The sequence below is a fragment of the Alligator sinensis genome, unplaced genomic scaffold (genome assembly GCF_000455745.1).
Source record: "Alligator sinensis unplaced genomic scaffold, ASM45574v1 scaffold1011_1, whole genome shotgun sequence".
NCBI classification, from domain to species: Eukaryota; Metazoa; Chordata; order Crocodylia; family Alligatoridae; genus Alligator; species Alligator sinensis.
The window spans coordinates 238,271-255,456 of record NW_005842785.1 but is presented as its reverse complement, the minus strand read 5'-3'; the positions used below and the strand labels follow the sequence as shown (position 1 = coordinate 255,456).

General features: G+C 38.7%; 1 protein-coding gene across 3 annotated transcripts in view; it reads right to left on the bottom strand.

Moving 5' to 3' along the window:
- The window catches only part of ANKIB1 (ankyrin repeat and IBR domain containing 1), a 93,176-nt gene that overhangs the window by 14,409 nt on the left and 61,581 nt on the right, over nucleotides 1-17,186 (bottom strand). For all 3 annotated transcript variants that reach the window (XM_006034949.3, XM_006034951.3, XM_006034950.3), the window contains exons 9-14: nucleotides 13,695-13,783; nucleotides 9,771-9,901; nucleotides 3,643-3,777; nucleotides 2,950-3,036; nucleotides 2,786-2,852; nucleotides 834-979 (exon numbers count right to left, since the gene is read on the bottom strand). In XM_006034949.3, coding sequence (XP_006035011.1) covers nucleotides 834-979; nucleotides 2,786-2,852; nucleotides 2,950-3,036; nucleotides 3,643-3,777; nucleotides 9,771-9,901; nucleotides 13,695-13,783 — 655 coding nt within the window. The remainder of the gene's footprint in view (nucleotides 1-833; nucleotides 980-2,785; nucleotides 2,853-2,949; nucleotides 3,037-3,642; nucleotides 3,778-9,770; nucleotides 9,902-13,694; nucleotides 13,784-17,186) is intronic.

Genomic DNA, 17,186 nt, shown 5'->3' with positions numbered 1-17,186 from the left:
AGGATTCTCAAAACATCCCCCCAAAACCCGAGAACTCCAACTCCCCTCCTCCCCGCCTGTACCTCCATACAAGCAAGCCCTCCTGCCAATACCAACAATTCCCTGCAACCATCACTCCCATCAAGAAACAAGAAATCTTTTCCCACCCCCCCACCAGAGAGTCCTCCCATGTCCTCCCACATCCCCTCTAAGCCTGCAGTTCCCCCCTACAGAGAGGCTGAGGCTGTCAATCCCTCCTAACCCTATCCCCCACACATTAACACCCCCAAACACAACACTCAACTCAGAACCCTAAACAAAACAGCAAAAGAAAGGACCTTCGTTCCCCACCTTGGCCACTGTCAGCAGGGCCTGGCCAGGGAGACCTGCTAGCTTTGTAGTAGCTGCAGGCTAGCCAGGTCCCTCTCCCTCCTTTAGGGTGGTAAAGATAGCACCTGGCTGGACCTCAGCACTTCCCCAAATGGGAGGAAGATGGGAAGAGGGAGTTTTAAGTAGTCCCTCTCTTTTCATAAAGCTGGAATTGCTTTTTCATTGCCAAGCTGAAGTAAAATATATTGCTTTTCAGAATATAGTGTTTCAGCCCTGCCAAAATTGCTCTTCACTCAAGTCTCTCCTATAACACCACAATTTGTTGCAGAGATTTTTGAAAAAGAATTTAAAAAACACACCAGTTTAACGCTAGAGAAGAAACAAGAGTTAAACATATTTCTTTTCATATGATCACAAGTATGAACTAAGTTGGAGATGTTTATACAATCAAAATGACAATATATTATGGATAACTAATACTGCAAGAAAATTATGTGATAAAAAGTGAAATCTGTATATTTTACCTGCATCAGTTCAAATATCTCTTTCTTTGTGCTTTTCGGTTCCAAAAAGAATCCATAGGGATAAGAACACTTGAGAATACGGCGAGTTTTTAGAAGCTCTTGTACTGCATCTTCAATGAAAGTGGTATCTGGACAGCCTCCTTCAGCTGTAAGGCAACACCAGCATTGAAAAAACATGTTTCTCCTGAGCTCAATTTTAATTTTACTGTCAAGAGATTCTTCCCAAAGTAGAATAAATGTATTCTCAGGTCAGTTTGCAAATATTTGCTGAAAAAACTCCACTCCAGGCTGTAAATGATTTGGTGCAGCTACAGTCAGCTTATTCAAGTGATCTCCCACATTTACTTGAGTCCAAGACAAGCCCCCTCATTCAGCATGGGGAGGGAAGAGCCCCTCATCTCGGATTCAAGTACAAGGCAGGGGGCAGGACGCCCCTGCAGCTCTGGTTCCAGTCCCCACCTGGGCTCAGAGTCAGAGCTATAGCCTCATCTCCACCATGCTCCCCGCCACCTGCTCCCCCTCCACCTCTGGCCCCTGCCTCTTCCCCTTATCCTAATGGCCCAGCCCCTGCCCAGCCTGGTAGCAGTGGCAGTAGCAGCTCTGGCCCCAGCGTGAGCCAGTCTTGGAGCAGGAGTTGCTGCTACTACAACTGCTGCTGTCTGGCTGGGTGGGGGCCGAAGCTCATTCCCCCGAAGGTAGTGGGGGGGGGGGGGTGCACATACATGGCAGGGCAGACAACAGGTTGGACGAGTGGGGGACAGGCATTGGGGGGTGGGGTGACAAGCAGCAGGGAGTGCAGGCATCATAGTTGCTGGGGGGGGCAGGGGTGATGAGAGCAACGGGTGAGGGGGACAGGGGGCATGGTCCAGGGGACAAGAGACGGGTTAGGCTGCTTGACTGCTCTGCCACCTGCCCCTCTGTTGCTGCTTGTCTACTTGCTGCTGCTTTCTCCACTGGAGCAGAGGTGGAGGAGGGGAGGGCAATATAAGACAACACTCCAATAATTATAGTCAATGCACAGAAAATTACTTGGAGGGTCATCCTAAATTTGAAGTCATCTGGGATTTGTGTATATAAAGTATTCCCTATGCTCACTCAGGAGCTTGCTTGCTTGTTTTGTAGGTTAAAAAAAATCCTACTTTTTATTCACACCAGTATTGCAGGCCCATGAATAGTCTAGTCATGAAAAACAGATAGCTTGATTGCTTGGGCCACCTGGGTAAAACTGACCAGAGGTCTGGATTCTCACTCCTCCAGTGGGAATTCATACAGTCTCTACACAAACACAAATTTCAGTCTGCACGTGCAGAGGTCATTGTGCGATCAAGGATTTATTGTTTTTTCTTTATTATATGTAGATTTCTCTATAAAGTAAGGAAATAAACTGATTCAGAACAGATACCTGAATAACAAACTTTATATAAAAAACTGTGTTGTGCACTGGCTGTTCACATGAATGCATTTCCTCACTGTTAACAGGTTACTGTTTTAAAAAGGAAGGGCTTTCTGTATACAGCATATATACTGTACTTTCTAATGCACCCTGGGATCCTGCAGGGTGAAATACACTATATAAATGTACAATACTAATAGTGTGATTTAAAATATATTTATTAATTTAACATTTTGCCCTGCCTGCCAGGTACTCTAGTAAAGAAGTGGTTAATAAATATATGGAAACAAGAGTGAGTAATTGGTACACACTGATATTAAAAGAGAATAATCATCAGTCAAGGACTCAAGGAAACGCCATATTAACCAGAACTGGTTAAAGATGAAAACTGAGAAGATGAAATGTGCAGCAGTAGCAGTCTGAAAAAACTGATTTATTGTAAGCATCAATATTAATAAAGAACAAATCTGAAAAAGAGCAAAATTTTTGTTTAGTTTAGAGATATTTGACTTCAGATTACCATTACAGATCACAGCAAATACTAACAAACACCACTTACTTCCACTGAGAGCTCTACTCAGCTGCTCCATCTTTTCTTTGGCTGTTTTTAGAAGGCGCTGTTCTAACTAAAAACAAGGGAAATAAATAAAATACAATAAACTACTCTAATTTCTGGACTAATAAAGTGGGAACAAAAATTTCCAGAAATGCTTGGGGCCACACCTGATAGCTGAGTTCATGGTTCTTAAACCGTGTGTAATAGTGCATAAACCTGTCAAGCTCTTGAAATCTTCTGTGTTTCTTCTCAGCCTAGAAAATTATTAAAAAAAAAAAAAAAATCAAATACGAGTAACTCATCCAACCTATTTTAGCAATCATTAACAAATACAACTGTGTGCTCAACTGCTTGCATTAGAGCAAATATTTAAGGTTTTGTACACAAATATCAAGGGGACGTGGCGTATCTAAAATAGGCAAAAATGAAACTTCTAAAACTCATAAATCTAACAGAGGTAGATATTAGGACTGTGGAATTTTTGTGTGTCTAGAAGTCAGTTTAAGCAGAGGCTTCAAATACATGAAAACATTAAGATACATAGCACTTTTGTCAGGCACAGTAGGCAACTGAATTAGTAATATACCTATTTGAGAGAATGGTAACCAAAGTGTAGAGAAATACAAGGACAAGTCACCCAGTGGGCAAAACCAAGAACTGAATAATTCCCATGCCCAAATCAAACCTAGGCATCATCTTCTTCCCATCATTTCCATACGATATTTAGAGTTACATTTTTCCACCTAGAACCTTAGATGGGAAAAAGTGAAATTCAAACAAATGCTTCTTCATTAAATCTATTCATCATGCTACATAAGACAGAAAATTACTGCCCAAGTACTTTAAGTTTAAATACTTACCTCTACCGTCATTTCCTTGGATTGTTCCTCTACATGCTGAATAACTTCATAGCGAGTACATCTGTAATAGCCTCCAGTAGACGAGCTATGTTTTTTCCATTCTTCTAGGCAAATCCAGCAAAAATCATATTTGCACTTAAAAGAAGAAAAAAAAATCTGAGAATTTCTGCCTCCAAGTATGTTACAGATTTTGCGTAGTGACTCTTCCAAAACCAAGGGAAACAACAGAGTTCACAGAAACAGTACAATTCCAAAGGTGGTCATGTGACAACAAGAAATGCCCAAGAATGCTCCTAGCAGAAGTACACAGATTGGAAGAGGTCTGGGTGCCATGTGAAAGTGCATAATTTCTTGCAGGGAAAGCTGTGGATGCTACAGGGAAAGTTTCAGGTTAGTGTAGTAGAACAACAGTTTAAACAGAGCTGGCTGGGAATTTTTTTTAGAAGACTGAAAAAAATGTAGATTCACTGATACAGAAACAGTTCACGGAATGTGAGTAGAGAGATGGTACGCTTCACTGGTATTCCTCACAGAAGCCTTTCTGCCTCAAGGAATGTTTCTATCTGTTGCTACCCTTTTTTTCCCCTAGTATTTCTTATATTTGTCTCTTTATCCCCGATTCTTCCTTGCCAATCTGGAAAAAGGGAGCAGGGACACGGCTGAAACCTTCACCACTTTTCAGCACTGACAACTGAATCAGCATGAAGTTCTGGCACTAATTCTGGGACCAGCTTTTCATCCCCCACACAATGCTGCTGCACTATTTGAAATCTTTCAAAGCTGAAAGAAGTCCTCCAGGAGCTTCTAGCACCCTCTGTGCAGTCTGACAGGTGGGATCCAATTTCTCGTTCCTTGACACAGGCTGCCCCACGAGCACTGGACCATTCAGATTTTCTCCAGCCTGCTGTGTGTTGTTGTAGACCTGCTTCTTGATGAAAGATTCTTAGGAGCCCTCCTTATCAAATGCCACTTTTGCATGTTCTGTTCCCTGCTCACTTGAGGATGCTGGCAGTTGCTGGGACTTAAGAATGTCAGAATTAGATGGGACCTCAAGGGGTTGTATTAACCCCCAGCATGAATGCAGGAATGCTATTCCTAAACTTTCTCAAATGCTTCTCCAGCCATCTCCTGAAACCCTTCAATGATGAAGGTTCTACAGTTTCCCTCGGTAGTCTGTTCTACTGCTTCACTCTCCTAACCGTAAGGAAGTTTTCCTGAGATCTATTTTATATCTACTATGTTGCAAAATAAAACATTGCTTCATGTCCAGTCCTGCGCAGCAAGGGAGAACAATTGTTCTTCTCCTTTATGGCAGCCTTTCAAATATTTGAAAACTGCTATAATGTCCCCCTTTATCCTACTTTTCTCCAAGCTAACCAAACTTAGTTCTCTCACCCTTTCCTTCTACAACTTTTTTTCCAACCCCTCCTACCATTTTTGTCACACACTTCTGAATCCTCTCCAACTTCTCCATACACTCCTTAAAATGTGGAGCCCAGAGCTATATACAATACTTTAGATGAAGCATAAGCAACATCTAGTAGAGAGGCCCTATAAACTTGTTGTATATTATAACTTATAATCTCCTGTTGATGAAGCTCCAAATTATATTTGCACCTGTCACATTGTTGACTCATGTTGAATCTTGATCCATTAAAACCCCCAGATCCTTCTTAACAACACTACTGTTCAGCCAGCTATTTTCCATTCTGTATGCCTGCATTTAGTTATTTTTCCCTAGGCAGAGCATCTTACATTTGTCTGTAGTGAATTTCATTCTGTTGTCATTGATCCCACTTTCCAATCTATCAAGATCCTTTTGAATTCTACTCCTTTCCTCCAAAGTGTTTGCAGTTCTTCCCAGTTTTGTGTCACTTGCCAACTTGATCTGGAAGCTCTCTGTTCCACCATTCAAATAATTTAAAGACATGTTAAATAGCACTGGAGCAAAGACAGACCCCTGTGGAACCCTTTCTTGAAACCTCCTGCCATTTGGACACTGATCGACTTAAGCCCTGCTTGCAGTTATTCAGCATTTATGTAACTACCTGACACCAGTTTTATACAGCCCACATTTATTCAGTTTATTTAGTAGTTATGGTTTTGGAGTTCGTTTACAGACAATTTTCAAGATTTCAATTTTCATGCCTATTTGGACTAGGTACATTTTTTAGAATCTCAAAAATTCTTTGAGGACAGGGAAACAGGTCCCACTCAGTTCTAGTGGGATCTACATTAATAAATTAAGAATCACCTTGCTGCCTTGAGCTGCTAGCTTGATATCTTAATAGTGCAGCCTGTGAACAAACATGAATAAGCAAGTGGTATGCCTCACTGCTATGGTAGAAACTAAAAGTATGTGTTAAGACATGCTGAACACTACAGTAGTTTTACCCAACAAATTACTAAACTCTCATAGTCTAAAAAACTGAGGCAGAAGGCAGGACAGGGTGGCACCATAGAGACTGCCCTTCCTCCAATCACCTGATGCCTGAAAGCTTGTCCAACACCTCTCCCAACTATACAGGTGGTCCAATAAAAGGTATCGCATAAAAGCCTTGTTCTCGACATTTCCTGGACCATCATGACTTCAGCAACACTTCAACCCAAACAAAATGTACAATTTCTCTCAGTCAATTTTAGTTTGTCACCTTTAGTAGTCTAAATAACCTGCAGAAGCAGTTAATACCTTAAATGATAACTGCTAAATTAAATCCCTTGCTTTTCCAAATTTGATCTCACAAATGGCACAGTGCTGCAGACGCAGTACTTGACTGAAGGAGGCTGCTTCTTGGTATTGTATTGTCATATCTTTGTTCTTCCACATGCTTGTGCTGTTCCTGTTTGTTTATAAAGATGAGATGAAGAGACTGAGGGAAGTGTTGAGAGTGTGTATGTAACAGACTGGAACCATGTATACAATTTTATAATGTTAAGAGTAGAAATATATAATGGTAGGAGGAGTGAGTGCGTTAGTTCACAGAAATATATTTCTCTTATTTCACTATCGTCTCATTGGCAGTGAAAGGCATCTCTTTTAATGGGATGTGGCTGGAATCAAATATCTCCCACTGTCATTTTCATTTGTCTCACCGTCTTCATGGGATGGCCTTGGTAGCATCTTCAACTAATGAACATGCATATGCACCAGAGCTAAAATTTTTCTTCTCTCTAATGAATCTATAGCTTACTACTTGGTGGAAAAATTTCTCAGAATATTTTTACAGTTAGTTTTAATTCCCTTTATTCAATTTGCTTTTGGAGATATCTCTTGTTCCAATGAAGGTAAATAATAATGGAAACTCTGCATGAAATTAGTCCAGATATTCTGGTTTCTTCTAGAAAAAAGTCATGCAGCTCTTAAAAATGAGTTTTTTAAAGCTCAAATTGTTCTTAAAAAGAGAACTTAAATTTTCATTATAGAAGGCCCTGTCTTTTCTGCTTATCACCTTCTTCTGAGCTTGTCTTTCTTGTTCGTTATTTGCTATTTGACCGAAAGATTCCAGATGTATTCTATCTTTTAGTATTACATTTATAATTTGTAATTAAAGCCTTCCATTAAAATATTCACTACAAGGCAAAAGTAACAATAACTACTACTAATATGCATCTTTCAGAACCTAGTATAAAATTAAATAGCAAAGAGATTTCTGAATTAGATGTTGTGATCCCAAATGAAGCTGCAATGCTTATAGGTTTCATAAATCCCATGGATAGATATTCTACTGGAAGAGCTGGGTGTACACCAGAAGAGGTGCCACAAGCTTACTGGAAATGTGATTGTGAACCTGAAAAGACTCATGGTATGGCATTCATGTAAACATATGTGGAAATAATAAATAAGGGTTTATGGCTAAGGAAGTACCATCCTCATTGACACATTCGGTGGTTGCTGCTAATTGACAATAAGAATCAATCGCCTAGGAACTTCCTTAATTTACATGAACATTTAATTTTATTAATAAAGTAACCCAAAAAAAGTATTCAGATTACTATATACACCAGGCATTAAACCTTTGAAAAGAATAGTTAGCATTCTCCTCAAATTCAGGAACTTAAAATTAAAATAGCAAATAATAATATGTTTATAATAATTTTGCCTCAGTATTGATACCTTTACAAGGTTTATGTATATTAAGGGGAACTCAAAAGACCTGGGGAGACAGCAAGATAAATCTTTAGTAACTTTGGAGTAGATAAGGAATAAAGGATAGCCTGCTTTGAGAGGCTGACACAAAATGCAATGACTCACCAGAATCAAACATTTAGGATCAGATTTTCTACTTATTCTGAGCTATGTTTGGACAGAATGGAATGTGGCAGCCAGAGCCAGTTGTGGCTCTCTGCTCCTCACTGACTAAGCTCCAGCAGGAATTTGAGAAGCAGGGAACAGATCTGACAGATTTTAACTTCTGTTAAAGGGAGAAGTTAATAGACCCTTTATGCTAAGGAATAAAAAGATGCAAAAGATGTCCAGCTCCACAACATGTCACTTGTAGAATGCCTTGGTGTAACCTTTCCCCTTTCTTTTACCTCCTTCCCTTCCCCTACAGCCAAGGGGAAGCTGGTGCAAGAGGTGGCAAAGCTGTCTCAGCTAGCTTTTTGCTTCTCTTGAAGAATTCATCCCTGGCTCTCTGGCTGTTTTAGGACCACTTTACACTGCTTACAGGATTCAGTTACCTTAGAAAACTGGGGAATTTGGTCCTTAGTCACCACCTCAAAAACTAGAGTAGGTTTAATGGTGAAATCCAAACAAGCCTAGAATATATAACACTTGCTCCAGTTGGGATGAGTTCAGTGGCACAAACTACCATCAAGTAAGTGAAAAGAATTCAAGCTACATCCAAACATTTCAGCCATTCAAATCCTTCTATGACTGATTATTTCAACTACCCATCCTTACCACATGGATAGGAACTTACATTCCGGAAAATTTCAAACACAATTGAATAATGTAGGCTTGACATCTGTAACAACTGAATTATGAATTCTCTTCTTTAAGATCATTTGTGAAGAGAAAAAGATAAATGGGAAACTAAGAAAGAACCAGAGTGTGACAGGTTCTGTTTCTGCTCGGAGTAAAAAACCCTCCTATACATAAGTGGGGAAAAGTGAGAAGGAGTGTGCACTAGCAGCAAAATTAAAAGGACATTTGGGTGGCTAAGAGCAAGAAAGCAAGCTAGCCTGCTTTTTGGAAAGACAAAACAAAAAAGGGAAATATTATAATTTTCTAACCAAAGGCCTATTTTATTAGAAGCTAACTATCTATATCAAATACGGGTTTAAATTGTGACTGAGATGTCCTCTTCTCCATCTGAAAACTGCATGTTAGCAAACAAACAGGATATTAGCCATGCTTATGTAAAACAAATACTCAAGAACAAGACTATATTTTGCTGTTCCAAATATTAATTTAATACTCCAAATGAATATTAGCTCATTTGGGGAAAAAGGATGGCTAAAATGATTTTGACACTAGTACAAAATATTTTCTATTTCTGTAATGTGCTGCAAACTCAGGAGTAATTCTCTGGCTACTGTTACCCTAAGTCTCTCTTGGTACCAAGGCTCTGGATTTCTTACTCACATTGAATATTTTGTTTTTCTTCCAGGCTGACATTATTTTAATATTTTCTGTTCAAGTTTGTTATCACCTTAGTTCACTTTGTACTATTTTCTTCATCTTCATTAGCATTTACAACTGCTCAACATTTCATACCGTTGGCAAATTCTATGCTTTTCACTTTCTCTTCCAGCTCATTAATGAAGATTAAACTATACGAAAAGCTGTATGGTTCTCTAACCCATTCCTCCCACTTTACTGCTAATAATTTTTCTTTGTTTATAATAATTCAATCAGTTGTACATACATGTGGTTATGTCCTTTGTCAATCCAATTTGGAGCTGGTAAGAAAAATGTCATGTAATATTATATTGCAAAACCAAGTATGTTATATTTGCAGCTTCCCTCCATTTGTGAAAGCTTTATTTCTATTTACAGGTTCTACTAGCCTCTATACATGATATTTTAGAGGCTTTATATGTTTGCATTTATGAAATAAACACATATATGTATGCAAACAATCTGACTTACAACTTCTACCAAATATAACAGGGGTCCTTCTTACCTTAGCACACTGCATGTGGTTGCAGCCCTCATTCTTCTGAATAGGAGATTTGCAGTTAGCACACGGTTTGGAGTTAGTTAGCAACCACAGGCAGTTGGCAGCATCTTCATAAGCCTCACTAACCCCCACAACTTTGGAGGGAAAAAATAACAGGAAAGTTAAGATTATACCCATGTAACCTTTTGTGTACAACAAGCAGTGTTTCCCTAATTGCTGAAGGTGTGCGTTAACTCAGTGTCTTCCTGGCCCCTGGTCCGGATACCATTTCCACCACTGCTGCTACAGTCTCTGGGATCTCTCCCTTCCCCAGCCTCCAGCTTCTACATCCTGTCCCCAACTCCAGGGGGTGGAGGTGAGGTATCACAGCCCATGAAGCCAAGGAAGCTACAGTAAGGGGACTAGGGGAGACTTAGGGACTCCATGAAGCATGGAGATGTTCATGCCTGCAGCAGGGGGCACACCAGTACAATGTGGTGGGGGTTGTGTGCTACACAGCACAGCCAGGGAGGCATATGTGGTGTGGTGTGATGTGCTATCTTGCTCATGTGGTGTGCAGTACAGGGTGAAGTGAGGCCCCTAACCACTCAGAAGCTGGACAGCCCTGCATTAAATGCCATATGTTAGCAAAAAACAAAACAAACCAGGATGGGTTTGACCAGCATAGTATAATCTAAAGGAAACATATTTCTCTGCTATATATTATTCTGTGCTTTACACTGTAATTTATTAAACATGTTACAAGAAGTTGCTTACTGAAATTTAAAACCCCATATTAGAATCTATTTGAAAAATATCACTTTTACGTAGTCCTATTTTGTTCCTATGGACCACGCTAAGTACACATGTACCTGTGTTATTTGACCAAGGCTACATTGTCTCTCCCCCACTTTTTTATATATATCATCTTTTATTTCTCTAAGGTTTAGGGAAGTTACTTTAGGATAAAGCATAAGGGCTGATTTAAGTACAATAAAAATAAATATTTCCTATAATATTATACAATAAAAATTGAAGGGGAATAAACATTTTAATATAATTTGGCTCTAGGCACTCTCACTGGCTGAACTGTGTGAAAGGAATATTAATTTGAAGCAGTTTTAAAGCAGGGAAGATAATATTTATTAAACTAGACTTCCCATTGGAAAGAAGGAAGTTTGAGGAAATCTCATTCATAAATGGGAAATCTAGAATTTCAATGTTAATTAATTTCTATTTTAAAATGTTTGTTTAATGATGATTTACTAATAAGTACTTACATACCATGTTATATATTCTAAGCACCAGAGAAACAACTCGATTATGATTTCATTTAACAGTGACATCAGCAGGTCTGACAATGGAGTAACATCAACATAAAACAGGCTTGAAATACAAATAAAATCCTTGACAATTAATTTAAACTTGTAAAATAGCCAATATCTTTTAAGATAATAAAGTTATGTTACCTGTACTCAATGTTCTTCAAGCTAACCTCTGCACACGTCCTTTTTTTTTTAAATATGCTACCCTATCAGTTGCACCACAGGGTAGCATATTTCTTTCATGGAGTCCTAAATCCAATTCGAGGCTTGGAGGAGGAGGCTGCTGCATCACCACCTCCTTTAAAGCCTATTATCTGAACACTGCATGCTGCAAGGGCTGGGGAAAGAGAGCACAACAGTGCTGCAACAGACACTGCTATTCAAAGTAAGCATTTTCAGGGGGCACTTGGAGGAAATTTTGCTTTACAACAACTTTGAAAACCTTGGGTTTCCAATTCAATAGAGTTATAAGATACATTTACTATACCCTAACCCAGTGGGGCCAACCTTTTTGGCAGAGGTGCCACAAATTGGCCCTGCACCCTCCGCAAGTGCCACTCTGATTCCCTATCCCTGCCCAATCTGCTGTTCTACTTTCCGTTTCCTGACCTATGCTCCCCACCTGTTCTGCTTTCTGGTCCGTACCCTATCTGCCACTATGCTGCCTGTCCTCTCCCTGATCTGCTGCATGTCACACACAGAGGCTGCCTGTGCACTTTTGACATTTGTGCTGCAGGTTGGTCGACTTGCAGCATGGGGGTGACGAGTTGCATGGGCAGCCTGAGTGTGTGGCTTACAGTGGATCAGGAAGGTAATAGGCACTCCAGAAATGGATAGGGCAGGGAGAAAAAAGCAGAGCATCAGATCAGACAGGGAGCAGAAAGGAAAACAAGAGTCAGGGCAGGATAAAGGCATCAGAATGGCACTAGGGGTGAGTGTGGGGCTAATGTGTGGCACACCTGCCAAAAAGGCTGACTATCACTGACCTAATCTATATGGCAGCTCTCTGTTTGTTTTATTACATAGTTGAACATTTTTTAACTTCTAAAACAGGATTCTGACATTAATGTTAATGATTTCATCCAGTATTTTACACAGGGTTTTACTTTTAAAAATCAGCTTTCTTTTAAGGGCTAGTTTCTTGCTAACCCTTATAATAGATATGTAGTAAAACCTTCCATCCTTATTCAGTTTATACAAGGACTGAGCAGAAATTCAGTCCTGCTCTTGCAAATGCAATAGCTATTACTTCCCTGAAGATGTATAATACCTCAGAGGACACAGAATGGCCTTGCCCTTCATGGGCCAGTAAGCAGATATGGCTAGCCCTGGTTAAATAAGTTGTACCCTTTCAGAAGGTAGCATTTTGTCTGGGAAGCAATTGTTCTATGGTGTGCCATGCTTCATACTACAATATTCATTATACTCTAAATTTTATTAGAAACTTAACAACAAACGACAAACAAATCCTACTTTATATACAAAGCAGGGAAATTTAAAAGGATCATATTTTCATGAAGTTTAGCCAGAACATGCAAGCACTTCTCTTCAGTTAGGACTTTTCCATGCCATATATTACAGGCTTTTCAGGGGCAATGTTGCAAAAAAAAGTCACAAGACTTTTTTTTTTTTTTTAACAACATGAAAAACCTGTTTTCTATCCTGCACTGTACTTGAGTGGCTAGCCCTCAAACTTACCTCAATAATTCTGTTCAGGCAGAGTAACCACCATAAGTTTCAATCAAAAGGTAACATTTTATTTAGTTAAATGGGCCTAAAAATGGGTGTTCAAACATACAAGACTAGGTCATTTTAACTACTGTGGTCACTTCTATTCCTCTTAGGGAGTGTCAACACATGCCTCTTAAGCAGGCTTAGCCTAAAACTGTCATTTTTAAGGCGCATTAAGGGCATGTATCTACACATGCACACCTTTAATGTGCCTTAAAAATGGTGATTTGGGGCTATGTGAGCCTAAATTTGATACCTGTTTTATGCATAAAGCAGACATCAAATTTAGGCACAAATAGCTAAGTCGCATTAGAGTACATGAGGATGCGCTAATGCGCATTAATGCAGTCAGCGTGCGTCAATGGACACACACGCCATGCTAATGCGCATTAGTGCGTCTGCATGTGTGCTAATGCAACGTAGCTATTTGCACCTACATTTAATGTGCCTTAACGTGCATTAGTGTGTCCACAAGTAGATGCGAGCCTAAATCGCCGTCTTAAGCAAAGGTGCATTAAGTTTAGGCATGCATAAATACATATGTAAACACACCCTTAGAATTACATTTTCAAGCTCTGTGGTAAAATGACTGGATTAAGAGTTTTAAAATATGGATATTTTATGTATGGCAATTTTGTTCTATAAGCCAGAACAAATGCATGTAATTTTTAGATTTAAGAGATGAAGTAAACACAGTGAAATAAATGAAGAAAAGGGGAAAAAGGGAGAATCAACATTATATATTTAATACAGTATTAAAGAAATTAGATGATTTATATAGGATGTGTTATCAAATGCATTCCTCCCACCTTTAACATTATTTCTTTACTAATGTGTACTAATTTATTTGACACTGCTAAAACCATCCTCCAATCTACAAAAAAATACTTACGCTCTTCAGGTTTCATTTCAGAGATCTTCTGCAGCCAGTCCTTCCAGGTTTGGCAGTCACAAGGTTCATGCGCTTCACCAAGACATTCCCTGGAATATTAAACCGTAAACACATCAGCTAAACATTTACTGGTTAAACTCTAGCTTGACTGAAACTAGTGAACATGAAAAATAGTTAAGGTCTATTAAAACTTCAATTAAGCTGGAAATTAAATTTTAAAAATTTAAAAATCCACTCAATTAAACTTTCTTAAAATAATTCTTACGTTACTTAGTCAAAAACCTATGTAACCTTCATTGAAGTTAATGGGAATTTAAGTGAATGAGTAAAGAAAAATAATGTTTTAAATTATGACACAGACTTTCTCAAAAGTAACTGGGTATGTTACTTTGTATGGTTTGAGCAGTTACTCATCTAAACAGTGAACTAGTCCAACATATCAATAATCATGAGGTTTTGATTCAAAAGATGCATTTGATTTCAGCGAGGAGGGCCTATACAAGGCTTTGATTATTTGTATTAATATTATACCCAAATGTTCAAGTAATGTTAAGGGCTCATTATATTAGATACTGTACACACACACAGAGTAAAACACTGTTCTTATTTTAAAATCCTTGTAAGTTAGTTTCTTACTTTTAAGTAGTAACTGGTGGGTAGGCCTATTACAGCTGAAATAATTTTATTAATAATTATTTGCCCATGTTCACTGGCAGCAATCTTAACATAATCATTGTTAAATTCCTGATGCTCTCACACACTTCAAATGTTGTATAAATTTGGATTTAATTTTGTTCCAAAGTCCCAAACGAAATTTTGGCTGAAATTATATGGACATAGAAGAAACTGGGTCCATACAGTTTTTCCCAAATTACTGCTGTCAGTTTCGGGATGGCTATCTTCAGAATGTAGCTGCAGATGTACTTCCAGATGGTGCTTGGGCGTAGATGTGTCAATATGGATTCCAGATTTGTCACGACTCTCCTACTTGAACTACAGCAAAACAGCCTAAGACATCTGCCACATCAAACACACCAAACATTTAGAAGAGCATATTTTGCATGGGCACCAGCTATATCAAACAATGGGAAGGGTAAGCTGCTTTTTGTAATATAGAATTTCAAAAGCCAAATCAATGCCCTTCTGATCAGCTTTGCCCACATCATGACACATGCATAAAGAAAATGTAGAGCCAAAACACCCAAACCTTCTTCAGACACCCTGTCCCACCTACCTAAAAGGTACTATCTGGGCACCATTCACTTCTGCAGGGCAAGACTACATTTTCCCTGCTGACTTCAGACCCTTTCACCATAGGGTCTGTTCTCAGACAAAAATGTCATTGCACTCAAAGGCAAATAAAATGACCAGGAAGGGAACTTTGGACTCAAAAGAGAATAACCTCCTTAACTAACTGCTAATTAATAAACCAAAACAAGGAACAAAATAACTAGGAAATGCAGGACTGATTCCTTTGTCTGGAAACCTGTGAACTTTTGGGCAGATTGCTAGCAGTCTTAAATTACGGAATACCCTCAGAACTTGGGACAGCACTAGTTGTAAAAAGCAGAGAATGAGACAGGCATGGTGTACATATCGGAGGGCAAAGAACGTAAAGATGGATGGGAGAGAGGGGTAGAGAAGTCCATGCAACTACAATTGTGTTTCCAGACTTCTTTATGAGGCAAAGTTTTATTGATGACAGACACTGTGAAAGCAGAAGTTAAAGAACACACAGATGGTAAAAGGACAGGTTATACTATAGATGATACCATGTCCAAAGAGCAGGTGGCAATCTATCAGTTAAGATGATTAATTTGAAGGTTCAATAACTGATAAAAAGTAAATACAGCAGTGGTTCATGCTCTGGATAACAAATGTCTTTCCATTTTATAGCAACTTACTCAAGTAAGTTGCAACCTCAAGCAACTGGCAACTTGTCCACGGGTCCATATTTTTCCCCTTTTGTTTTTTCAATTTTAATAGACTGATCTTAAATCAACAGTACTGGAATTCACAAATTAGACATTTTATTTTTAAAAGCCAGAGTTTTTCTAAGTAATATTTTAAGGCACCTCAATTAAAAGTAATATTTCAAACATTTTAAGGCAATTTAAAAAAACCTTCAAAATGTATTTATATTACGACTTCTTAATAATTCACTGTAACATTCAATAATTCATTGTTACTCTCAATAGAGATGTGATATCAAAACATCATCACATATGCCTGGGGAAGAATGTTATCTGAGATAGTCACAAAATTGTATCTCCACAGATACCAAAGGAAAAATATTTCTATGCTTGTAAAATTATTCTTAACAACATAAGGAGCTGAAGTGTGATCCTGGAACCTTTCCCCTCATAAATAAAATTCATGTCATATAAAGAATGTCTGGTCCTTGGTGTAAACCAGAGCAGTCTTAGATTGTTAAAACTAATTTTTACATTTTACACTCAGCTGCACAAGTAATCCTGAGGCTTTGTCCACCTGCCAAGTACAGACAGAGTACAGCATCAGTCTGGAAAAGCTCCCTTAAGGCTGAGAAGCATGATGGTGTGAAGCCAAGTAAACTGGCTTCAGGGCATCCAAGGATCTGGCTTAACCTTACTAAAAAGAAAGAGCACCCCACCCACTTGACTCTTGAAACAGGGTGGGAATCTTTGCTTGAAGTGTGCTCTCATTCTATTCCCATATTCTGACAGTCTGCAGACTAGGAGTACTTTTCAGTTTCTCTGCCATAACAGTCTAAGAAGCACAAAGACATTCTGCAGAAACCCAGGCAAAGAAAGACAAAGCAAGGCTGATTAAGAAGGAGCAAATTCTTCCAACCCAGAGAAACAATAGCTCAAGAGAGAGTTCCCTTAAGCCCCATTCCTCACTAGCAAGGAATTCCCAACAACATTTTTTGAAGACTATTATTCTTTTAAGATAACAATCCAAGCTGTGCAGCTTCCAGACAACCAGCTCGGTTCTTCAGGGTCAAGGTCATTCTAGGTAGATCAGTTCACCAGTTGCAAATGACTGAAGACCCATTCATATGAGGATTTGAGTACCATCATGCACAGAAGTCCAAAAGCTAATGTGCTACAGTTGGCCATGAAAGACTGAACATTGTTAGTGAAATTTATACTTTGACAAATACTTTTGTAAACAGGATCAATTAAAAGTAATGTGAATTCTGGCACGTAATTGAAGAAGTACAGATAAACTACTTAGTAAAAATTTAAGGCTTCTGGAAACAGATTCAAGAAAACTTGACAGGTCTCTGGCTAGATGGAATCTTACCTAATTTAATGTGCAAAAGATTCTCCACAAAATCACTAAAGATACAGCCTTACAGCAAATCATGTAAAAAACACAGTATGTGAATCGTTTAGATTAAATAAAACTGAAGAATTCTAAAAATGGATGACCAGATGGTTCTTTAAAATATATTCTGAACATACAATTTGTCCTAATAGTACTGCTAGCCTTTTAAGTAGGAAGAAA